General features: G+C 42.5%; 1 protein-coding gene across 1 annotated transcript in view; it reads right to left on the bottom strand.

Annotated features, from left to right (window-relative positions):
- Positions 1-8,013: 8,013 nt before the first annotated feature.
- Positions 8,014-27,212, bottom strand: part of LOC139382715 (sorting nexin 19b) — a 35,400-nt gene continuing 16,201 nt past the window's right edge. Inside the window, exons 10-12 of the mRNA XM_071126819.1 lie at positions 13,400-13,584; positions 12,780-12,867; positions 8,014-10,835 (exon numbers count right to left, since the gene is read on the bottom strand). Coding sequence (XP_070982920.1) covers positions 10,712-10,835; positions 12,780-12,867; positions 13,400-13,584 — 397 coding nt within the window. The 3' untranslated portion in view covers positions 8,014-10,711. The remainder of the gene's footprint in view (positions 10,836-12,779; positions 12,868-13,399; positions 13,585-27,212) is intronic.

Here is a 27,212-nt window from a genome sequence, read left to right as displayed (position 1 = left end):
GAGGAAAGGCAGATGCAATACATGACTGTGCCTCGCTAGAGCTTTTGAACTGCCAGAACCAAATATTTCCCATTTTATTTCATCAATTCATCACTTCTGCCAAAAAGTGGCAGCATGCAATTTAATTTAATGTATTTTTTTTACTCCATCTGAGGGGGAAGATTTCTACCTTCTACAGAGTAAAATGTATTAACTTCAACATGAAATTGTTTTTCCCCCTTATCGTGCAACTCAGAACCAAGTATCAATTGTACAAAATGCCATTGACTTATAAAGAAAGCACATCTTTGCTATTCTTCCATAACAACTCTGGACCAAGCACAGTATCATAGGATATAGCGTCTGCCTGAGGACATGCCAATAGGATTTCACTTGTGCAATAAACTCTTAACATGACAGCGCTGTGCAGTATCTGCTCTTTGTCGTCAATTGGCAGTTACCAGTTAACGCTCTGCTCAATCTCCCTTTAAATGGCCCTATGTAAATCTTTCCTGAGATCAAGCTGCAGCCTGATAGGGTCAAACAAGGTTCAGGCTTTGATCATTGACCAATCAGGAGCACCATAAAGTCAGTTGCCATCTAAGAAGTCTGATAGCCATCAGGTCTCCCAATAAAAGAGCCATTTTTATAGGAACAAATTCTATCCAAATAAATCCTGTTTTCTTTCTTTGGTTTGGCTCTGGGGTCAGAGTCATTTGGGGTCACGGTAATGGCACCAGTCATTCATGAGTTAACCCCTTCTTTGCCTTCTACTACCCATGCACTGATAGCTTGGCTTGGGGAGGAGCTGCACAGTGGAGCAAAAACTACATTTTGTGAAATGGATGTCAATTTTGAATCCGTGTGTGATCATTAATGTCTCCATTTTTTTTTTATCCTAAAAGGTCCCTTACGAGCAATAAAGAGATGGACCAGAGATGAAATGTATGAGTCTTCTCTAAGACAAATGAACTTGAATTGAGATGATGATTTGCCCAAGATTCCTATCATGGCTGATGCATTTCTCTTTAATTGACTAAAGAGCAACAGCTGAGACATCACGAGGAGTTAGATTAACGTGGTATCATAAATCAAAAATTCACTTTCCTTGATTTTAAGTGTTAGTACAAAGGCACAATAGTATAGGCAGGTACAATTGGATAATACCCTGAACGGAAGTTGTCACACAAATATGCAAACATCAGGCAATACTGTGTCAGTTCCAGCTGTATTCAATCTGATCTATGAAATTGTATCACATGTAAAGTTCTGTTGTGTTATATCTCTAGCTAGCAATAGTGAACACTAAACTTGTCAGTTAGAGGACACATTCTTCCAACACAGGCAACTACCTCCGATGACCGGCAAAAAAATCTAATAACAGCTATAATGAAGACCCACAGATGAAGACCCTGCACGAGCAGTCGCGGAATCCTGACACTGTATTCTTCCACTGTGTTGTGCTGCACATGAAGATAGCATTGATTGTGGGTTTCTGGACTGTCTTGACTATTGCATAATTATTTGAAATTTTATTGGCTGCCATTTTGAATTTCCTATTTACTTGAGCAAACAAACCACTGGGCACACACTGGTTGAATCAACTTTGTTTCCATGTAATTTCAATGAAATTACTTTGAACCAAGGTGGAATAGACATTGAATGTATGTCTGTGCCCAGTGGGAAGCAACTTTATCAAAGAGGAAACTGTTGATTTCATGTGAAAGAAAGCAAAGTCTTAAAATCTGAGTACAGCTGCACACTGGCTTTAAAAGGCTCTCATGTGTAAAGTGCAACCACAAATACAAAGATGGATGAAATGAGTCAGGTACTTAGCTTTTCAGGAGAGCAGTAGGTTGACTGATGAGTATGACTAATGAGCTGTATGATCATTGGCAAATACAACGTTCTGTGATCTGTTTGGGCTTTTCTCAAACATTCATTGCATTCTATGCACCTGTTAGATTTGGCAGCAATAGTGATGGATTCCATACCAGACCACCACTGTTCAGCCAAACCTAATGACTGAAACTAAATTACCATCTAATGATCTGTTATGAAGGAATATTGAAATTGCGAATGGCATTTTCAATATTGCAGGCATTAGCCCTCTCATTTTGTTGGAGCAATCAAAACAAATATTGTCCATTCGAAAAAGACAGGTGCAGTCAATTATGGGAAGAGAAGAGATTTTGGTCACAGCTGTGAGTGAGAGCATTTTCTCAGTCTATGATTTCCGGCCGCATTGCGACACAGTCAAACTGATATTTACATCTGAATCCTCTGAATGAAACGACTGCATTCCTCCCATCTCTCGGCATCAAATAAAGTACAACATACAGAGTACAGCGATGCTTAGCTGATTTGTAGGCCCAAGGAGGGTAAAACTGCTTTCTGAATGGATTATGAGTATTTAAACATTCTAAAAGGAGGTAACTGACTGACTGATAGAAGAGATGAGAAGATAGGGTCACAGGTGGAGCCCAATGTTTTATGTTTTATGATACAGACTCCCTGTTGTCGATACATAAGTCATGTGGAATTGCACTAAAACCCAACTATTTGACCAGAGCTCCCCCTGGGGGAAAATGTGCTCACTTACAACCAAGAAGAATTCTATGAACATAAAGATAGGCATAAGTAATTTATTTTTGAGTAAAATATTGTGCAGGTGTACATAAAGGATGTTTAATATTTTTTAACTTTTGTGATATCAGGGGAGAACTAGTGTTTCATTACTTACCAAGATAACTAACAAACCAGCACAGTACAAAGAATCACACCCTTCTGTATTTTCTAGTTGCAACGCAAACTATTTACCAAGCTTAATCTGAAGATACACTGATACTGGAAAAGATACACTGGATACTATCTGTGTAGCTACTACAACTACAATATAGAGCAGGGAGTCTGTCAATCGACATACTGTACCATGGCCATCTGACAGGAAGATAACCACCAGCGGGCACTGTTGTACAGCAAAGTGACCCTCCTCACCATCTCCTACTGTCACATACTTAATGAACACACACCCCCGCCAGGGATCACATAAGTCAGAGTGTGTGGCTCAATAAAGACACAGTCATGGTCTCATGGATGACTGAAGTCAGGGATCTTTAAACTAATGGTATAGTGTGTTTCTTTGACATTACAACAACATTTAGTAGGATAGGCGTGGTATGGTGTGTTTCATCGACATTACAACAACATTTAGTAGGATAGGCGTGGTATGGTGTGTTTCATCGACATTACAACAACATTTAGTAGGATAGGCGTGGTATGGTATGCAGCAGTGGTGTCATGCGTTAACCATTTTATGTAAAAAGGAAATCATTTTTGATTATTTCACTAAGAATAAGAGGTAGGTTTAAAGGTAATATATATGCTAAACTATGTATACCCGTTTATATTATAGCATATATCATGCTCATAGATTCGATGTATAAAGTCACTATTACAATGAACAGGAGAGAGGTTCAAATAACAGCCGCAATGTGAGACACATTATACAGATAAACATATAGGTTACAAATAAGTCCACCAATGTGGTATTACTAGTAAGCGAAGCGAGCTTAAAAGACTACCTCAAACGTCCTTGCTCTTCTTTCCCGTGAAATTTCTGCCTGGCACGTGTGTCTACATAAGATCGAAAAGAAAACTAAAGAAAACAGGCACAGTGTGCCTTTCAACACTGCCAAAAACCCAAAGCGTGTCAAATAATGTTGGTGATTCAAGCTCTAGGGATTTCGTAACTTTCAGTGAGAACATATGTTGTCAATGTAATTGAGGACATGAAGACTGGTGGGGTTCCTGCTGATCTTAAACAAGTCTTTCTTCTATTTACTCTATTACAACTCTATGCTGTGTGCCAACAACAAATACCTGTGGGCACCATCCATCTGGAGAGCTCCGTCCATGCACGCCTTGCATCAATGCTATGGCCTTAGTTGTGCCCAAAACCTGAGCAACTAACTATATGGAAGATCAAAGTGATTTATTTTTCAACTTACTGCTTGCTCACTTGGGGAAATAGCTGTCAGGGGTGAAATAACATAAAAGTCACCTTTGGAAATGACAGAATGAACCTTACAATTTGTATATATATATTTAAATGTAAAAATGGAGACATCCTATTCTATATCCTCTCCTCTCTAAATTGTTGATTTATTCTCTCCTCTCTCCTTTGTTTTTTTCCCTCTCTCAAGGAAGTTATTCCATGCTGGGAAAACAGACATGCATTTTTCCCCCTCAAATGTTCCAGCTATCTGCATAGCGAAAATCGTACAATTTTCAATATCCTTGCTTCCCCACTCAATGTCCCGCCACAGTAAAGGAGCTTCATCGATTCACTTGTTCTACTCTCCAGTGAAGAAGAAGCTTTTGTATGGTGGTGGGGGATGGGGAGGAGTTCACCCCAGCAACCACAGGCCTCGCTCTGGATATGTGAGAGAAGATAGATTGGCCTGAAAGCCTGCTTCCTGGGGCCTACATTTTACTGACATAGAAGTCTCTGACAGCTAAAAGCTGGAACCTTCTCAGTTGCCGCAGCGACCCAGGCCTGACAGTCTATAAATGTGAGGTTATGGTGGATCCATGAGTGTCTCCTTTCACCCCAACACTGAGTCTGTGTCCTAATGGGTCATGGTCAAAGTAGTGCACTAAATAGGGAATAGGGTGTCATTTGGGATGCAAAGCTGATTCTCTGCAACCAGTGCTCACAAGACAATACAAAATCAATCTCCTTTGTTGCACTCGGTTTCTGATTCAACAAGGCACAATTTTCCAAATTCCTTCTAAAGAGAGGGAGGCGTGGAAAAGTGCAGTCACTGTGACATGTGGCCTGCAGAGGCATGTACTCTATGTACTGTAGATAGTCAAACTGTTCCCTGGCTCACCGCCACATCACAGAGACCCCCCACAGTTTGACAAAAGAGGACACTCAGAGGCTGCGTCCCAAATGGCACCCTATTCCCTATACAATGCTCTAGTTTTGACCAGGGCCCGTAGAGTGAACTATGTAGGGAATAGGGTGCCATTGGGGACATACAAAAGCATATCTCTCCAGGAATAGCTGGCCAATTCAATAGGACAGGACCTCTTAAGGCACAATCCAATTCAAATAGCTGCTACCTCGCATAAGATAGAGAGAATACAGAGATGTTAAGCCTACTCATTCATCATAATGTAGCAAACATTTACAGAGTGAAAATGTTAATATGACATCTTTATAACTACATGTAAACCTTAACATAGTTCACATTGTTTGTTTGGACTGACACACACACACACACACACGCACACGTTGATTATGTTTAAACGAGGGACAACTTCTTTTTGGGTCCTTTATGTCGGTTGGACAATCAGAACCCTTTGGCTTGCATAACGCAGTTCAACCTTTACGTTGTATAATGCACAGTTATTTGCCTTTCTGCAAAAATTAAACACAGGTTCTGCTTCAGTGAAGCCATGGTCAAGGTTAGCTAGGCTACACTAACCAGCTTTGTCTGTCCATGACTATTGTGTAGGGGCTTGTCCACCCATTTGCGTCAGATCCTTGCATGGGAGCGTTGAGTTTTGTGATGTAAGTACCCATATTGAAATATCATTATTATACCATGTCAGTCATATTGTGTGTACCCATTAGTGTTCCGGTCGAATTGCTGTGGTCTAAGGGTCATTGTCCCTTCTGGTAATCCTATTTCTATGCATACCACTTCCCCTGGTGTGTATAATATGTATAGAGTGTGATATACCACTAGATAGCCTCTGTGTATGTTTAAGGGGGCAAGCCAAGCCTTAATGGTTCAGAAAACCACCCTGTTAACCACAGTTCCAGACCAGAACTACTGTGTGTAGCCTAGTCAGACAAAATGATTCCCCTTTTATCATCTCCACTTCACCCAGCTGTTACGTAACATTCAATCTAATCAAAGCTGTCACTGAAACGTTCACGAGAGTAGAGGGAGAGGGGAAAACTGTGGAAACACGATATAGATCAGTTGATGTGGATCCCAGGCACCTCATGGAAACATTGACAGAGAAAATATATCTAAACATTTGCCCTTGGTTGGATGGGAGACTTTCATGATAAACAAACCTAGAACGTAAGTCCCTGTTGGGGAAACATTTAGCTAATCTCCATGCTGGATAACAGGCGCAGAGATGACGATGATGATGGTCCTTGGGTGAGGCTGGAGATGTGGGGAGTTGGCGGTAGTCAACTTGATTTGCCAATTGGGTTTAGTATGTGTACTTTGAGAAAAGATCATTCATGCATGAAATAATCGTCTGACTTGTCATATTGGGCACTTCAAAGGAGGTACCTAAAAGACCATGTGACAATGACCCTGTTATTTATCAGGTTTGACTATAGATTTGAAGAGCAAATCCTTATTTTATCGCCATTGGATTATACTTCATGGTCATTTAATGCCATTCTGTAAAAAAATGTTTGGTATTATACAAGCAAGCAAAGAACTATCGGTTCCAAGGGTCTGTTCTGATTTTAATTATGATAGGTCTACAGATTTCATCCATTTTCCTTATTGCCATTGGAAGTGAACCATTTGTCTTCAGGGCACAGCGGGGAACCTGGCAAGGCGCTTCGGCAGATTTATTTTTATTTTTTCACACTGATCCATAAGAATAGAATTTTGAATAGTTGGATTTTTGGGTTCAAATGAATATGCAAACTTAAACTCTCCTTCTCACAGTGGGCCAGAAATCTGTGTGTGTGTGTGTGTGTGTGTGACTGTGTTGGTTTGCGTTTGTGTGACTGTGTGCATGCACGTGTTTGTTACAGCTATCGTTTTATAAGAGATCACTTGAGAACATGAGTGATGAGGCTGCGAGACTCACACCCTAGGGTGAGTTTCTTTGGATTATTCAGTAAACATATTGGTCTAGTCACAGTGTTTGTGCAATGCTCCCCCAATGTAGTATAATATTAGATTGGGCTTTTAGACTCCAGAGTAGGCCATAAACATCAGAATGTACCACTCCTTTGGAGACAGAAAATCTATAACAAAATATTTGGCTCTCATTGGTTGGTGGTTGTATGCATTTGCTAAGACCAGGGTCATGTGAAGTTGGCTGAAACTGGGAGGGACGACCTGGACTGAAGAGCGTCTGCTAACCTCTCTACCTAAAAAGCCACCAAATTTCTATTTCCGTTGAAAAACTTTTTAAAACTGTTTCAGATGCATGTCCCAATGAACACAGACCAGATTTGCATATTCTAATTCAAATATTCCTTGATAACACTGCTATTTTACGTTTACGTGTTTTTGGCAAAGCAGGCCCTGCACAGAATACCATTGTTCCCCGGTCAACCGGTGCTCCCCTCCTTGACTCACCATATGGCTTTGGCTAAAGATGGCGTCATCAGGATCAGGGAATGGACGCCTCGCAGACAATGTTTTCTCTCTTCACACCTGTGTTAATTTATGGTGTAGCCTCTCGTTTGATCAACACAGAGAGACAAAGGCCAAACAAAGCTCTCAGAGAGGGTCGATGACTGTGTTTGATGTTGCAGCTTTGGGCCATTGTTTAAAGAAGATGGATTACCTATGTTCCATTCATGAACACATTCTGGCCCTTCTTAAATGGGGACGTGCTGGCTATACGGCTCTGAGTTATAAATGATTTAGCCAATGAAAAACGCTCAAATCCAAAGAAACTACTGGGCCTTAGCCTCAATGACCTCACTGTTACGGTCTGGAGAAAATGTGTTTGCATTCATGTTCATGTTAATGCTGATGACACTGATGTTAAATGTTGATGACACTAACGCTGAGAAATAGAATGCATTGTTATGTAGTTCTAGTGTATTGTACAGTTGTCATAAACATGCGTGAGCACCTTATAAAGGCTTATCATCTCACAACGATTCAAACTATTAACAACCATTTTGTGTCAGAGGCAATCTCCTACAAAGAGAAACATAACGTTTAATTAGGCTTATAAGATATAAAAGCACGTACATCAATTTATTTATTTTTTTGCCTCGTTTGATATTGAACAACAAATGGTATCCACTTTAGGTCATTTGATTGGTTTTGGAAATGATCAACACCAGCTAATGTAAAACCTTGTGATGGAGTCCAGTTATAACACACTGACAGAGTTACATAGAGTCACATTCAAAGCATTAATATGTACAATTCCACACTCAAAAAGCCTTCACTGGTGTAAACTGAATTGGGATTGTAATGTCAAATCAGACATGTAATTAAGTGATAAATTGTATTTTCTCAATTCCCTCCCCTCAGACCTTCTCCTCCAATGTGTTTTGAGGAGGCGGCAAGGTGATAGGACAAGAGGAATTGAGGCAAGACGATTGAGAACGACATGAGGTGTTGACAAAAGGGAAGTTAGGGAGAAATGGCGAGACTTCAGTGGAATAGCAGCTAGCAGCCATTGCGTGCAGAACCCTTCTGACGAGAAATCAAATAAATGCCTAACAATACCACTTCTGTAAGTTAATTAATCACTGATAACTTGTTTTTATCATGGGGTAAGCAAATGATTGTGTCTATAATGGCACCATACAGAGTACATAAGATAATTTGACAAACTTGTTTTTGTTCAGTACTCAAACAACTAGCAAAAAAAGCCACGTAACAAACTGACAGATTTGCAATGTGTTCCATGTGAAAACGGCACTCACAAGTTTGTCAAATTAGTTATGTGTTGAACATGAACATTTCATGTGACGTGATACATTTGAGGACAGGACAACTGTCTTGCAAAACGCAAGCTACCCCTAATGTTCATCACAAAGGATTCAACAGGAACAGAGGTAACAGCTAGGAACGTGTTCAGGAGGGAATAAACATCACAGTACACAACATCAGAACACACCTTGTCACTGGGGTTTGCTACTACTTTGTGACACGATGTACAAAAGGCATGTCCACAGACTACATAGTAAAGACAGACGAGACCTCTTCCAGCCATGTTTAAGGCAATTTAAAAGCATTTCCTACAGGTATTAATTCTCTTCGGTACCACTGGTATCCCTGGTCAATCTTTTTGAGCAATACACATTTTCACATTACAAATCGAACAAACAAGTTAGACACAATCAAATAAATCAATCACGTTAACAAGAATACAGAAATAAAGAATGACTGCAATATTATGTTCTTTTAAGACAAAGATGAGAGTGCAACGGATTGTGTAGGACACATTGGACCTCTGACATCAGACGTACGCTACTATGCTGCCTGCATGAGCTTCACCTGGCGTCAGACCTACTGTACACATATAAAGGCAATAATAAGCATCAGTAAGAGTGAGGAATGTCAAACACGGTGAACATCTTGTGTCACGGAATGCCAATGTTGAGAAGTCTTTGTGCCAGTTTCACAGACATAAGTTAGGCGATTGCACACCAGCAAGATCCAAAAATATTTGGGTCATCTCAGATTGTTCTGCCAATTCTCACATAAAAACTTAATTGAGAGGAAGGATGTTTAACATGCTTTTTTGAGGCCCTTTGACCCTATAAGACCCTATGATCTGTGAACAGTATGTGGTACAGACATCTTGGTGTCATTATCCTCCTTATAGTGTGCTCTGAAATATGGAGTATGTCTAGATTTAAAAATAATAATAATCACATTAATTGTTTCAACATTAACAACATTATTATAAATATCTCAAAAGTACCTTTTTTGATTTAGCTTAGACATATTGTCTGGAACAACATGCTCTTAAAACACATCACATTTCCAGAGAGGGCTCTCTGCTACTTTCAAAGAAATTATCAATGATATACATCGAAATGTGCCGTACATTATAGGTCATTAACCAAATCACACCCTCCTGTAGGACTGCACATTCAGAAAATGTTTTCCCCATTCACTGTGTTGGTGATGCTCTCAAAATGTATCATAACTTTAAAAAGTAGCAGAGACCACTGAAAATTGGATGTACTTGTATAGTATATCACTTAAAACCACCATTTCAGGCCCGTGGGAAAAGCGGCCATCAAGAGCTTCAAAGTGCAGTGGCCTTCATCATACAAGTTCAAAACGTGCGAGTGACCACTTTAACAGAAACGTATCAGTGGACCATATCAGTACGAGCCAGGCCTCAGGAGGATCCCAGGAGTAAGGGAGTACAGTATTAATGCAACACAGCACATGTGCTGCTCGGTGTAGAGCCAAGGGGATCAAAAGGAATAGGGGCATATAACAGAGAACACAAAGGCAAGTCATCCCGAAAGGGTAAAGCACGACACAGTAAGCCTAAAGTGGGGGAAGAAATCTAATTGGACTTCTCCAAACCACTAGCGATTCTAGTAAACTTCTAGCTCCAACAGGATGCAGAAAGACCACGAGGGATAACGATGGTGTGAAGTCCATCTGAAATTAGTTTGGTACAAAGCTGGAGGTTTTAGGAAGCAGGAAAAGGGTGGATTTGGGAAGTTTGGTGTGTTGGGCTTTTTGAGATCAGAGAGGTATTCTGATCAAACAGAAAACAGGTGCTGGGTAATCAAAGCTGCTCCGGATGTGTGGCCGATGTTTGAGACCCACAGACGTCATGGACTAAATCGGAGACAGACCCGGATGTCCTCGGATCCAAAGTTTCAGCGGTGAAGGTGGCGACACATGAATAATGGAATTTATCCAGATGCGCCAGGCTGGACTTTCATCGGGGGCTATTCACTGACACAGTTGATTAAACGTGTGTGTGTGTGTGTGCGCGAGTATCTCTCCCACGGCTTTTATGGTGGTAGTTTCTCTGCGTTTTTGGACAGACTTTGCAGCAGGGTTTTCTGAAAGTGCTCCTCAGATGTTTCAGGGACGAGGAACTCGAGGAGAAGGTCCCAGATACAGTAGACCAGGTGTCTGTACAGGGTAAGAGTCACAGGTTAAAGGTCAGGGGTCTTCCAGAAATCTGCTGTCCAACATTTCCTCTCTCCAAAATTATACATAATTTCATTCTGGCAAGTTACGGGTGGACATTAAGTTTGTTTAAAATGTTGAAAACTTCATTTGTGTCTAGCGAATTTTACAATGGGTCAAATTACAACCTGATATTTCTGCAATTGTGTTGCAATTTCCCTAATTTACATCAAAGCATGATTTAGGCGAAAGCATACAGGCCAAGAGCATATACAGGCCAAATATATGTTTTTTTCAAGGTTTTACTGCTAACCTACAAAGCATTACATGGGCTTGCTCCTACCTATCTTTCTGATTTGGTCCTGCCGTACATACCTACACGTACGCTACGGTCACAAGACGCAGGCCTCCTAATTGTCCCTAGAATTTCTAAGCAAACAGCTGGAGGCAGGGCTTTCTCCTATAGAGCTCCATTTTTATGGAATGGTCTGCCTACCCGTGTGAGAGACGCAGACTCGGTCTCAACCTTTAAGTCTTTACTGAAGACTCATCTCTTCAGTGGGTCATATGATTGAGTGTAGTCTGGCCCAGGAGTGTGAAGGTGAACGGAAATCAAATCAAAATCAAATTCAATAATGTTTCAAACACTACAGGGAAAGGCTCTGGAGCAACGAACTGCCCTTGCTGTCTCTGCCTGGCCGGTTCCCCTCTTTCCACTGGGATTCTCTGCCTCTAACCCTATTACAGGGGCTGAGTCACTGGCTTACTGATGGAGCCACAGTGTCTCCTGACCCCTCCTGTCTCAGCCTCCAGTATTTATTATAAATCTGGAGTACTTCTCCTGTCTTATCCGGTGTCCTGTGTGAATTTAAGTATGCTCTCTCTAATTATTTATTTCTCTCTCTCTCGGAGGAGGACCTGAGCCCTAGGACCATGCCTCAGGACTGCCTGGCATGATGACTCCTTGCTGTCCCCAGTCCACCTGGCCGTGCTGCTGCTCCAGTTTCAACTGTTCTGCCTGCGGCTATGGAATCCTGACCTGTTCACCGGATGCGCTACCTGTCCCAGACCTGCTATTTTTAACTCTCTAGAGACAGCAGGAGTGGTAGAGATACTCTTAATGATTTGCTGCACCCTCGACAACTACTGTGATTATTATTATTTGACCATGCTGGTCATTTATGAACATTTGAACATCTTGGCCATGTTCTGTTATAATCTCCACCCGGCACAGCCAGAAGAGGACTGGCCAACCCTCAGACTGGTTCCTCTCTAGGTTTCTTCCTAGGTTTTGGCCTTTCTAGGGAGTTTTTCCTAGCCACCGTGCTTTTTCACCTGCATTGCTTGCTGTTTAGGGTTTTAGGCTGGGTTTCTGTACAGCACTTTGAGATATCAGCGGATGTAAAAGGGCTATATAAATACATTTGATTTGATTTGAAGAGGACCAAAACCTCCTACAAGGTTCAACGAGCCAAATTAGATCAGCAATGAAATCCTTACAATTGAGACAACTTTCTTGATTCTAACAGCATGTTTCAAACACTACAGGGACTTAGTTTTGTTGTAAATATATTATACTGTACCTTACGCACACACACCTTATTTGAACATTTCAATAAGAAGATTAATTGTGACACATGCTGCTATAATCAAAACTAACGTATCTCAAGAACAAAGGGCTGGCAATGTAGAAATCATCAGCTTTACCCACTGGAAACGTGTCTGGAAAGAGGTATATAATATCAAACACGCTAGAAAACTTGGCTGATGCCCACTGATCCAAAACCAGCTCATCACTTGGCTTTAGAACCCTTTATCAACACCTCATGTCATGTTCCTTCATAATCTATTGCAAGACCATGATGTCAGGCTCTTTAAATCATGGCCAGACAGACAGACAGGTAGTGTACGTTACTTTGTTGTGTGTGTGTGTGTGTGTGTGGTCACCTGTTTATGTAAGGGTCCTGCAGAGATTCCAGTGCAGTCTGCCAGCTTAGTTGGTATTTGTCTGAGCCCAGCATATCTGAGAGAAGATCTGTAAACACAGAAGAGTACAAATATAGGACCGTGAGGCCACACAGGACTCAACAGGGATAAGCTAAAAACCATAGCTAGTTGGATATAGTAAGACCAGTAGTCCCTGAAATGGCTTCTTAGAAAGATCAATAGTTCGTTGAAATGATTGAATTTACATTAAATGCCATTGTATTGCACATAAGCAATATCTACGACTGTAATACTGATGAATTGTATGTTTGCAGAGCTAGATAGGAATGAGTGTGTATAGGCCAGGAGTTTTTCCTGATCATGTGCTGTACTGGATTCCAGACCAAAGTTATAACCTGGTTCCTTTTTCATGGTCAGGTCACAAGGTCAGGATAAACTCCTGGGTCATGTTTATTAGTAAAGTTCATGAAAAAAATGTATACAAATAATAATTGGAACGGAAAAAGAAAAATGAGCGTTTCTTATTGAACAAGTCCATAATCCCCCGGTTTCAGTCCATTTCCTTCCATTTGGTGCCTAATGAACACGAGCCTGCCTCTTCATTATTAGTGATCCCTTACCTGGCAGTAGTCTCATGAGGCAGTGCAGAGACTGCTGCTTGGTGTCCTCCTTCTGTTGGTGGCTGCGCTCTGGGCGGGGCTGAGCTGGTAGGCTGCCCCCCGGCCACACAGCCTCCTGGAGCACCCGCAGGTAGATCACCCAGTACTGGGTACAGGTCAGGTTAGCCACGCTCACGTCAAGCCACCTGCAAGGGACAGACAACACACACATCAGGGATGTGATCAGGACAACATATTATAGATTGTATCTTTACTGATTTACTGTCTATTCGGAAAGTATTCAGACCCGTTGACTTATTCCACATCCTGTTATTTTACAGTCTTATTCTAAAATTGATTAAAACAATTTTTTTCTCCATCAATCTACATACAGTACCCCATAATAACAAAGCAAAAACTTTTTTTTTTTAAACATTTTCACAAACGTATAAAAAAATACAACTGAAATATCACATTTCAGACCCTTTACTCATATATATATATAACTATGAAAGATGAACAGATCGGTCCTCGATTAAAACCTGCTCCAGAGCACTCAGGACCTCCGACTGGGTTCCTGAGCACAGACTTAAACCCTGAAATAGCTGTGCAGCGACGCTCCCCATCCAACCTGACAAGAGCTTGAAGGAATCTTCGGAGAAGTATGGAGAATATATATTGGGAGTTTTTCCCCATACTTCTCCGCAGATTCCTTCAAGTTCTGTCAGGTTGGATGGGGAGCGTCGCTGCACAGCTATTTCCGGGTTTAAGTCTGTGTTCAGGAACGCAGTCGGAGGTCCTGAGTGCTCTGGAGCAGGTTTTCATCAAGGACGGATCTGTTCATCTTTCCCTCGACCTTGACTAGTCTCCCAGTCCCTGCCGCTGTAAAACATCCCCACAGCATGATGCTGCCACCACACTTCACCGTAGGGATCCCATCTCCACAGAGGAACTCTAGAGCTCTGTCAGTGACCATCGGGTTCTTGTTCACCTCCTTCACCAAGACCCTTCTCCCCCAATTGCTCAGTTTGGCCAGGCGGCCAGCTCTAGGAAGAGTCTTGGTGGTTCCAAACTTCTTCCACTTAAGAATGATGGAGGCCAAGGTGTCCTTGGGGACCTTCAATGCTGCAGACAGTTTTTGGTACCCTTCCCCAGATCTGTGCCCCAACACAATCCTGTCAGGGAGCTCTACGGACGATTCCTTCGATCTCATGGCTTGGTTTTTGCTCTGAAATGCGATGTCAACTGTGGGAGCTTATATAGACAGGTGTGCCTTTCCAAATCATGTCCAATTAATTGCATTTACCACAGGTGGACTCCAGTCAAGTTGCAGAAACATCTCAAGGATGATCAATGGAAACCGGATGCACCTGAGCTACATTGAGTCCCATAGCAAAGGGTCAGAATACTTACGTAAATAAGTATTTTTATGTACAGAAATATCAAAAAACCTGTTTTCTCTTTGTCATTATGGGGTATTGTGTGTAGATTGAAGGAGGGGGAAAAACAAGGCTGTAACGTAACAAAATGTGGAAAAAGTCAAGGGGCCTGAATATTTTCTGAAAGCACTGTAGAGCTGTAAAGATAGGAGGTCAGTGTGGGAGTAGGGTAAATGTTAATGAATAGAGGCTGATGGCAGAGAAGCAGAAATTCCTGATGAATCAGGGAATATCACATCAGTAAAATTACCAGGACAACATAGAAAGTATCACTGAGTAGAGTATGAATAGAGAATGACGGCAAAAAGTTAGGAATTCCTGATTTAGCAGCAAAAAGCAGCACATCCCTGCACGCTATACAACAGATATGAGAGGCTATTCCAATGGAATAATTCCAAGAGTGCAAACTCTCCATGTCTGTCATTCCAGGTAGGCTCAACCAAATGCTCAGCGTATTTGGAAGATTTAAAATACTAGGCTATTTGGACACGAGACGGTATTGCCTTTTTGCTTGGTTCGTGCAGCATGTGCCAAAGCAGCAAGTGGACGTGAGGCAGCCTTGACATTCATCCAGACTGCGCATCTACAGCATTGACAAGCTAAGATGTACCTGTGGAACTCATTTACATGGTGAAATACCACCTGGCTGCACAGGTCAAGGCACAGTGCAATCCCGATGTCATCACAGTTCCTTTCGTTGAAACATCAATTTACTTCTGACAAGGTAAACCGTCCACTTCTGACAAGGTAAACCATCCACTTCTGACAAGGTAAACCATCCACTTCTGACAAGGTAAACCGTCCACTTCTGACAGGGTAAACCGTCCACTTCTGACAAGGTAAACCGTCCACTTCTAAAGGAAGACTTTGTGTATGGCGATACTGTCACATAGAGAGGATATTTTACTCCCAACGAGATTAAAACCCAGACTGACTTACATAATGTAGGCACAGAACGCAACAACCCGCCATCCACATAACGTGCAGAGGTTTTTTGAGCACAAGGTAATGGCCGTACAACGATAACCTTATAGAAATACAGTAGATGGTATTAATCAACTAAACGAAAGCAGACCAAAGAACGTGCCATGCCTGTAAAATGATCGGTGCGTTTCCAGTCATACACACACAGCGAGAGAAGATTTGCTGCTGGTCTCTTGAGTAGGACTTAAGCAAAGAGAGAACACAAATAGTGGTTGTATCCAGACTGTATTCAATTGGATGAGAGACTTGATCAAAATCATGTAATAACACTCTGCAGATGTTACATAATACTGTAAAATGCCACTAAAATATGTTCAACAGAATATGTCCTTCAAGGCAAAATGTAATTTATCGTTCATGGCACATTTGATGTTCCTTTAATTGAGTTATTTCATGACAGGATCTTTCGTCCTGTGTTGCCACACACTGTTGAGGGACATGGACGGCCCTTGTTCGTGTTCTTTTCACTACCTTACACCTTCTCATTGTTAATATGTTTCATAACAGCGAGGCTGGCCTCCCAAACCAATGACATCCTGACATCTGTGTGGAACCATGATGTGGGACTGTGAGATAATGTTACTATAAAGCCTATGAAGGATTGCCTGCTAAGAACCTCTGGCAAGATTGATGTGAGCAATTATTATAGTTGCACATATGTTGTATGCCTTGGAGGGAGAGAGAAGATAAGTTAATAGGAAAAATACATTCCAATGAGAGACCTTCTGAGTTCAACTAACAAATAACAATGACTAGGAGTTCTGAGAAAATACAAGTTACGTAACACAAGTAATATGGATTCCTTACAAAAATGTGTTGCACATTGAGCTCAATACTTCCTTGACTGAAGAAACTGTCATGTCTCACAGAGCAGCTATGAATTCTGGGAAGTGAACCTTGGCATTTGTTTGCCACGGATCTCCTACTCTTCTGAAGTTAACTCTGCAGTTTTATTTTAGCCCCCTCGGAAGGTGGACAATGATGAGTGTTCTGTTCAACGCCACATACAGTACCGACCGGAGGCAAGCGCATTAGCCTAAATCATGGTCGCTTACGACGACAAAACAGCGGAGGCGAGTCGAAAACACAAAGACGTGGGCACGAGCTGCCAAGGCCAAACAGACTTTCTTTCAGCCAAACATTATTTTTTCCCCTCATTTGGGAAAATCTTTGGACATTGCGGCAGATCCTGCTGAAAGCATTGGGAACCTCCCAAGTCTCCCCAGTCTATAATGTCATGGGAGGGCTGGTCTGGTCTGGTCTGACATGCACGCGGTCGTGGTTTATGTCTTGGGGAAGGAGCAGTCACTCCAGCTCCTCCTACCCAGTCACTGGGGAGATTTATAGCAGCCCGACTGCACTATTTCATCAGGAAACACCGAGGCCCTGGAAACACTCCGAGCGGTGATGTCTTTCACAGTCGGCATCAGAGTAAGTCATGTTCACGTTGAAATAGCCTCGCCCTGACTCGGTGCACCTGGTGAAGGTCTCCTGCCATGAGTAACCATGCAGGGAAACCAACCGAATAAGTAAGTCTACACAGTGGGCGATGTTGTCTCTGGAAAAGATTGTGCATCTTGCTATATCGATGAACGGCACCCAATTCCCACCACCACATACTTTCTAAATATGTAATACAATGCAGTACTTATTACAGTATCATTGATGAAAATGATGCAACACAAAGTGCAATAGCTAACCAGCCACTCAACATCAGCGTCGGTGGATGGAATGCAGGCCTCTCTGGGATAACAAGAAGACAAAAGCTGCACTGGTCCAGACAAACCATTTAAGGGCTGTCGTTGGACCACAGCTAATGTAAGGAGATGGAACTAAAAAAGCGAGTTGTTCGGAATCAACAGTAGTACATTTTATTCCTACTGCTGACCCGTCGGGCCGTTTATGAAGTGCAGTCCATTTTGACTGGCGGCGGCTTTGACAGGGACACGCAGCATTAGCAGAGAATACATTTCTCCACCTCAGGAAGAATGGGAAAAAAGGGGGTTACTAAAGCTCTCCCATAGCCAGCCATGTTTAAACAATCCCGTTTCAAATTCTAATAGGTGCCTTGATTTCTTCTGACACTGCAAAAACATCAACGTGACAACTATATTTATTTTGAAGTTCCTAATTGACATGTGAAATTTGCTGGGAAAAATTGACACAGCCCACGACGTGGTGTTGTGTCGGGTGGGCAATGGAAAGGGGAGTGAGAAAGACAGTTAATTCATCGTCTGTGACAGACAGAGACCGACCCTGATGCACATGCTGGGAGGAACCCTTTAACATCAGCAGATTTGGAGCATATTGGCTCTGCTAGTTGATTGTCATTTCTCCTCAATGGAGCCCTTGTTGGAAATCGCTAGCTGTTTGAAGTGAGATGATAGAAGTAGTGGACCACTCTCTCACCTTCATGTAATACCTTGACACACACAGGGTTAATGAAAAAAATGAATGGAAAAGCATCTCCTTGGCTTTTATTTTTTACGTAGACCAGGGGTGTCAAACTCATTCCGTGGAGGGCCTAGTGTCTGTGTGTTTTTGGTTTTTCCTTTCAATTAAGACATGGACAACCAGGTGAGAGGATTTCTATACTAATTGGTGACCTTGATCGATGAATTGAGTACAAGGGAGGAGCGAAAACCTGCAGACACTTAGCCCTCCGTGGAATGAGTTTGACACGTGACGTAGACGATTATCAAAATGAGGACTTTAGGATTGAGAAGTCCATCATGAAGAAGGTCCTATAGCACTTGAGAATGAAGAACCTGTGCTTTATTGTTAGGGATATTCTGCCATGGCAGTGGGATGCGAGCCTGTCAAACCAGTTTAAAACGCGAGGCCTGTCTGGGTTCAGACTAACACTCATTCCATGTGATCTGTGTAAAACCATCCGGTGCCAATCACATAAACTGTAGTTGTTATTCTAAAGTCTTGGGTGAAAATAGCACAAGGACTTGGGACTCGGCAGCCAATAGTAAAAACACTTTTTCAAACAATAATGTGGAGGAAGACATGAAAGTGTTTTTATAGAGCTCAAACAAAATGGGGAAAATAAAATTACTACTTTCTCTAACGTCGGACTCCAGCACAGCTGAACTAGCAGACATTGCGTACTAATTTAGAAATAGCCGCTGGATTAAAAAACACATTCAAATCCTGCATCACACTTCAGTTTAAATTACAACAACGCTTAACAATCGGCTTGATGACCTAAGAAAAATATGATGCATTTCCACTTCACTCAAGACTCAAAATTGCATTGAGTTAATTACCAGAATCAAAACATCGAACAAAAATCAGAATGATGGATTTTAAGCATGTCCAGGGTGCAGGTGTTAGTGAATGCAGGTGTACTGTGTGTGCACTGGGTAATTAAACAAAAAAAGGCCATCGTCCATCCATCCATCCAACTGCTAGTTGAATTCCCACAATGCTGTTGCCAAACAGAGCAAGATGCCAAGGCAGCCAAAGAGCTGAATTCCATCAATCTATTTAGCTAGCAGAATAATCAAACTGGGAATGGAGGTCTGTAGCCAGCCTTTAAACAACTCATTACATGTTAACAGACTGTTCCACAAACCCAGAGGCACACTGGACTGAGACAAAGTGTTCCTCCTCAGTGCAACGTGTCTGCTTTAGCTCACAGTTATCATTTGCATCAACAATAGTAAAGCCCATGTCATACACAACAAGAGCATTTTACTCCTCAAACACCTAATACAAGGTCCAGGGAAAGATTCCAAGGGTCTTAAAGGGATACTTCAAGATTTTGGCAACAAGGCCCTTTATCTACTTCCCCAGAGTCAGAGGAACTCGTGGATGCCATTTTCATGTGTCTGCGTGCAGTTTGAAGGAAGTTGTTAACTAGCTTTAGCTCAATGACTGGAAGTTCATGGGTATCTGCTAGCATGTTAGTAGATACCCTTAGACTTCCAGTCACTGTGCTAACGTTAGTTTGTACTGGACACAGACATAAAAATAGTATACACGAGTTCATCTGACTCTGGGGAAGTGCCAAAATCCCGAAGTATCCCTTTAATGGAGGACTCGTTTGTTTGTAAAAAAACGAAACAACACAACCACACGGACGTAATAAAGAGTGAAAGACAAACAAATAAACAAGTATTTACAGTACGGCTGGTAATACGAGAGCGCCGTCTTTATCCGCCGGCTACATGCCCAAAGTGGCTCCAGATGGGCTGTGCTGCAAAAACTTGCTAGCCTTATAATGAACGAACATGGCCTTTAGCTACAGACCAACAACACTGGCTGGAGAGGGGGACAGCTGGGGATTATTTCTGACCAAAGAGACCACCATATCGTACAACAACAAAATGCATGCTACTCCTCGGTCCAAAGACAATAGAAAATGGTATGGCTAGGCCACCGCTAACTGCCGATCACCTGAAACACAATGCCATTCTCCATGTATCAGAGCACTAATGACACATCCACAAAACGTCTATTTGGAACTTTAACCATAAGCAAAAAGAAACAACTTAGGAGCTTGAGTTGGGATAAAAGGGAACAGACATGTCTTCCGACAGACGGATGTCATCTCATCTGCGTGACGCCTTTCTTCCAACAGCGGTAAAAGCACCTCTACTTCAGTCAGAGGCGCTGCGGCTGCATCTCGACCCTGATAACATCTCTGCACATCGATGTGAAGCCAAGAAATTGTGTACTCTGGGTCTCAATTAGTCTCAGCCCTCAAGGCCAAGTGCTACATCAGAAGTTTGTGTAAAGTACAAGAGGAGAGATCTCTGGCTTAAATCAAAGCCAAGCCAGAGTTTACATCTCCGAAAGAGGAGAACATTGGGCAGATGGCCTGAGCAATAAGGCGCATCATCGAGGGGCTCTTGAGAGGTCTGTCTCTGTCTGACAATTCCTGTTGGATGTCTGCTAGAGGAAACTCGACTGTCTATATGTCCAGAAGAGGGGGGGTTTAAGGCTGATAGTTCTGTGTGATGAGGGGTGTGGGGGACAGGGGCATAATTTTCAACTTATAAACAGTCAGGATGTTGCCCCCCCCCCCCCCCCCACCATAAAAAAGCTGTGTCCTCTTCACTTGAGAGCTCACAGGGAAGAGCACATCTTTTTTTCTTATGACCCAACATCTTGACTGTCCATAAATTGGAAAGGACTTACGAGAAGTCTGCCGCTGTATGACTCATGTTAATTACAGGCCCAGCAGAACCTCATAAGGAATAGAGGTTGGGGGGCTGACAAATAATGACACAGCAGAGTGGGGGCTATTCAGTGGCAGTGCTGGGGCATCATTATGAAGAGCTTTAGCACTGCAGGCATACTATAGACATGCACTACTTGGCTCACTGCAGCTCCCACTAAAAGGGGCTTAGGGGGCAATGTTATAATTCTCCTCTGGATCTGACAATGCCTTGGAGGGAGACTCATGAGACTGTTAAAAACCAGGGGTGGATATTGTGTGTGAAGTCCTTTGAACACGTGTGGTTGCACATAGGCCTGCCAGCACAGTGTGATCATCAGAGGGAGACTGATAGCTTGGTGAACACCTCAAATAACCCATAATGACCTCAACAGAACACACTATGTTGTGCTTCTACATTGGCCTATTAGGCAAGCTTAACAAATTGCGTTCAATCCGAATCTGTAGTAGAGACATGGAGAGCATTTCATTAAAACTCACACGATGCAATCCAAAATCCCTTAACAATCTACCTCTGTTCTTTGCACACAAATGGTCAAGAGAGGTAAAAATACTAAATTAATAAGAAAAAGGATGGAACAACATGTTAACAAAGATTCAGAAGCCTTTTGCGAAATATTTTCATTACAGAACCATAGACTATCAAGGGTTAACTATAAGGTGATAGCTCGAGCTATTAAAATGCCATAGTTATCTTGTTGCCAGAGAGTTCTTTAAGTTTCTTAAATTCATTATAATGGTCTCTCTATAATGGTCTCCTCTGTGATTGTTCATGGAATGCATTCAATACACTTCCAGTGTTGATATTACAGCACAAAGTGCTTGGTAAAAATAACCACGTGGCAGACTTGAGCTGTGCTTACCGTAACCACCTCCAAGAGTGGGAAGTCATTTGGATGGGACAAAATAAGCAGTCGGCCAAATTGGCCAATGTTGTAATGAAGTGTTAGTAAAAGCCCCACTCTATACAGCCGACTTCCTGGTAAGAATGGAGGAGTGTGATCATCTGGGGTGCATTTCTCTTCAAATAGATCCATCTCCACTGTGGTCTTTATTCTGAAAACCTTGTATGGTGTCTGGTGTCCTAATCATTCTGGCATGCCTGGGTAAGTGAGGAGAGCGCTGCATCAGAGAACTAGTGCTTACCAGACCTGGGTTCAAAAAGTATTTGAAATATTTTGAATACTTGTGTTTGCTTGAGCCTGCCTGGAATGTGTCAGATGGGTGGGGTTTGCACTCTTAGAACTATTTCAGTGGTCCCATTCCACCAGGCGAGCTCAATCAAGCACAGCTTAAGTATTGGAAAGATTTCAAGTACTATTTTTTAAACCCAGGTCTTGTGCTAACATCTTCCGTTGAAACCTCTGTTGAGCCAATTAGCATCCAAAAGGTGTCTGGCAGACTGAGGCCTCCAGGCAGCCTTCAGACTCCAGGCGGATCGTGAGCCAGAAAGGCCAGCAGTAGCAGGAGCAGCACAGTATAGTAAAGTATTACCTAGTTCTCCTCTGGCCTCCACAGGCATTTGATGCGTCTGTTTCCACTGAGGCGCAGGCTGGCCTAGCCTAACCAGGTATGGTCTGGCATCATCAGATCACTGTCTACATCCACCATCTACCCCATCCGTGCTATGTCGGTGAATGTGTGTGTGCACGTTTGACTATACTTGTGAGGACCAGAAGACCTCACAAGAAAAGTAAACCAACTCAAATTCAGAGAAGTGAGGAAATGTTGCTGTCCTCCCTTGTACAAATACAATTTCGGGGTTCGGTTATGGTTATAATTAGGATTAGGGGTTTGTGGTTAAGTTCAGAATTTGTGTTAGGTAAATAGGATTTTGAATGGGGATCAATTGTTGGTCCTCACAAATATAGTAAGACATATCTCTGTGTGTGTGCATCTGCGTGTGTCTTGTGTGTGTCAGGGGCTGTTTTTATTGGGAGTGTCGTGGCACCGCATTTCATCGGCTGGTCAACACACTGACATCTAACGTTACCGACCGTGTGTGGCTGGGGCAGGTTTTCAGAAAGGCTGATTTCACAGTCTAGTGCATCGCGCCAGGGACAATTAGAGGCTGTGTCTCTCCAACATCCATCTCAAAGTGCCCTTTTCCTGCTAATAGTCTCTCAGGCTGAAGATCATATCCCCCTTTGATTCACTTGCGCATAGGGAAGACTCTATACCAACGATTGTGGTCTGGAGGACTACGGCATTTTAGCTACCATGAAAAACACCAGAATAATTCTCTCATTACAGACTATCTAAAATATACTCAATTACAGGAAATGGGATAAATTTGAGAAAGATTGGATACTGAAATGCCGTGGAAAGCAAAGAAAGTATAAGGAAAATGTTATACACCTAACATTCCAATAGGATTTGGGTACTGGCTTGACACCCAACACAGCTCATAGAAGTCAGAAACAGTATTTGCATGCCTGTCGCATACCTGTCGCATGAGTTACTTTGCCAATAGCTTGTTTCAATTCATCGTTGTCATTCGCAAACCCTTCACTGCCATACATATTAGTAAAGGAGAGTGATTGAATATATGCAGCCTATGAGACAGTTATAGAAGACATAGTAGCAGACCAGTCAGTCTGGGTGAAATACACGTCTCTCACATGAGAAATGAGAGGAGGAACCTGCCAGACAGTATTCCTCTCTGTTAGTAATTACTTGTGGGTTGGGGCTTGCCAGGACAGAGCAATTTAAGGCAGCAGGTGACATGTCATCCTGAAAAGAAAATCACCCAGCAGAATTTCCTTGTGGTCGGAGCGGCACACGACGAGAAGAATACCAGGAACCATGAGCGACCGCCAGCCCAAGATAAGCACGGACCGAGAGAGGGTGATGGAGAGGAGCTGTACTCGCCAAGATCCCATCCTTACGAAAAAAGATTGCTGTCAGAGTGGATTGCAGTCAGAGTGCAGTATCACTGCAGTACGTGTCAGTATAACTGCAGTTAAGAGTCCAGTGTAAATGCAGTATGCTGCATCTACAATACCACAGACCAACTTTGGGAAACACTGGTATAACCTACTAGGATAATCCAACATTTCAATACACATGGCTCTCTTTAACTGAGCTTTAACTAACACATGGTTGTACCTTGCTTGTACTAACTAGCCTACAGTCTAATTTGACTTTAGAACTCAGATGCTACACATAATAAATGATTCAATACAAAGAAATACCAGTGAAGGAAATTACAATCAGAGCACAATCAAAATAACTAACTGTTGAATTAATTAGTTTCAATTCCTTAGTTTAAGAGAATATAAATTGAATGCTTGGCCAGGAATCAGTCATAAAGAAAACGGATGGCCAGTCAGGCTAGTATAGGCATAAAAGATTGTCAAGTTGTGCCTGCAACTATTCATGTTGTTGACGCTGGGCTGCATTGCTTTAGCTGAAGACTACCATTTTTGGTCAAAGGAGCATTGATCCGTTTGAACTAAAATTACCCAACAACTTTATGAGCCCGAGTCACTGCAGAACTATGCCTTTGGTTTGTGGTCACAGAGCACGTCGTCCCCATGCAGCTCAGGTGGAATAAAAAGGATAGTGTGAACAGAGGCATTAGCCTACCGCTGACTTCACGTCACTGACAAGTGTGTTTATCGCTTATCAGGGCTAATTTTACCCAGCCTCAGATCGTGTTGCTGGTTGTGCACTTTTCAGGAAACAAACAATATAGGTCCCCTGGACCTAGCCACTGTCCCAAACCGCTAACTTTCGTACTTTTAAACCAAAAACCAACAGGAAGTCAATATGTCTGATATAAGCATGTTTTAAATTGCAAGTATCCTACAGACACAGCTAGCTGACTGAACTAGGGGGAGTACAGCATAGAACAATGTATTTCATAACGTTTGCTTTGGCAGGGGGGAATAAAACTCACCAAGACTTGATCCTTGCCTGGCAGATCACTAGAACCCATACAGGGTGTCCGGACACTTTCCGCCAGCCAAGCTGTTAAGTGGTGGTGGGTAACGATGGAACCAATGCAGCCTGGTCCAAACCTGATTGCAACATGGTCACGAGGAACCTTCCCTCCATCAATGGACTTTCCATTGGGTACAAGTTCAACACTGATATTGCTCATTGTCTTTGTCTCGGACAGCATGATCACACTGTTGAAGAGGGTGCCGTGTCAGAACAGACTGTTGGGGAAGTCACACCTCCTCAACGGAACAACGAGTGATAAGGTTACATAAACAGGGCTCTTTTCCATTCCTGCTCTGCCAAATCTGCTGGAAACCAATGGCCTGACCACCAGTGTAGTGGACTCAAACAAAAGTTGGGCGCCTGCAATGGGGTCTTCCTCCACCCCTCCTTCACTGCTGGGTGAACGACTCATAACTCAGAGTATGAAGCACAGGAAGACCCTCTGTGCAATGAAATTAACCAGCACCACTGTTAGAAACCACCACCTTTGAAGGATGCTTATTTTGGGGCCAATTATTTGTGCTGAACAGCTGAACTCGCCCTGGCTGTCAATGAAAAGCATTCACCATTAAAAAACAACAAGGCCTCACACTTAACTCTGGATAAAAAAAAATAAAAAAAATCAGCTTTGACACCTCCCCAAAAAGACGGCTAATGAAAAATGTAAGTTGAGAGAAATAAAAAGTTAATACGGGGACAAGGCGGAATGCATAACAGGACACCAACAGAAAAACATTGCCTTGAAACAGCTGGTGTTTTTTTAGGTGCTAAATAAAAATAATTCAAGCAAACTATTGGGTAACAGTAATACACATCTGTAACATTTTGGGCCTGTCCACCAGTATACTGGCAGGACCCATCATTCCATCTTTCCCCCTCCGAAAATGGATGTCGGCTGTGGAATTGGCGGGAAGCCTCCTGTACACTACAGTGCAAATTACCCATTTGACATGGCAAAACATGTCACCGCACGGATCTGCTCCACACATGACAGCAGAGCTGGAGAGCCGGGCTGTACAAGCTGTGGTCAGACTGGTCCTCAACTGGGTTAAAGATGTAAAACGTACAGTAGAGTTGTTTGCCACCTCACCTCCACCACGAGCAAGTGCACCATTCAACATCCTGAGAAAGAAGGCCGTGTGGTGATGGAGTCGTAGGGTATTTCAGGTGCCACTCCAGCAGGGAACACCTGTACTTTGTCTATTCTGTCAAGGGTCATACTTGGCTTGCTGTCGATTCATTACCCAAATATGAAGTATTTTCTGGACTTGGGGAGCAAAATGTCCCACACTGGAATATGTTATCAACTGTGCTCAGCTGAGGCAAAAGGTTGCACCGAAGTTAAGCTACTTCATTCAACTTGACTACTGGGAGGTTTCAATCATCACTTCATGTATCACCGTTATGTCATGCCAGTAAGACTGACATTGGATGCTAGAACAACAGTCCAGTACTATATAGGCATGCCCCTGTCTCAAACTACAGGTGTCAGAAGTGGAATCCAAAATGACCAAAAAGAGCAAACTATCATTCTATTGAACTGATAATAAGACAGGGGCTAAAGGGTGAAAATGAAAGAGAATGGGAAAACGGTACAGGCGATGTGATACAAAACAGTGGAGAAGGACACAGACACCTCTTTCTCAACACCTCTTCTCACTTTGGAAATGCATCTGGACACATTTGAGAGCCATGTCGTGCAAAACAGATCTCAGATTCCCTTGGCTTAAGATGGTCCCTTAAGTACACTGATGGCTGAAGGATACTGCACATAACAAAACAAGCATATCATCACCCTGTGATATATATATATATATATATATAATGTCACTGAGAAGATGATTTTATCCAAAGAGAGTTACAAAACAGTGCATACATTGAGTATGTGTGTTTGTGATCCCTGCAGGAACTTAACCCATGACCTTGGTGTTGCTAGCACCAACCACACTCCTACCAAATGTACCGGACAGTATATGAGGCATATTGTTCAATGCTATAAGATTGTCAGTCATTCCTTCGATGCCGTTCCTCTGAAGATTGTGCTTGCTTCATGTACAGACAAAAAGACACAAATCTGGCCTCGAGTGGATTTTCCAGACTTCTGTCTAAGGGTGAATATTTTCATCTTAGATTGTCCCAGTTTCCAGTCTATAAAATTATGCATCTCCCTAACCAATGCCTTGGACCCCATTTACGAGAGCATGTCTCCAGCCAAATTCATCACACAGACGTTGTGTGTTGGAGGCCGGGCTCCAGCCACTCGCGGTTCTTG

The sequence above is a fragment of the Oncorhynchus clarkii genome, chromosome 24, assembly GCF_045791955.1.
Source record: "Oncorhynchus clarkii lewisi isolate Uvic-CL-2024 chromosome 24, UVic_Ocla_1.0, whole genome shotgun sequence".
Lineage (NCBI taxonomy): Eukaryota > Metazoa > Chordata > Actinopteri > Salmoniformes > Salmonidae > Oncorhynchus > Oncorhynchus clarkii.
Note: the sequence above shows the minus strand (reverse complement) of the source record. Positions and strands in the feature narration are given on the sequence as shown.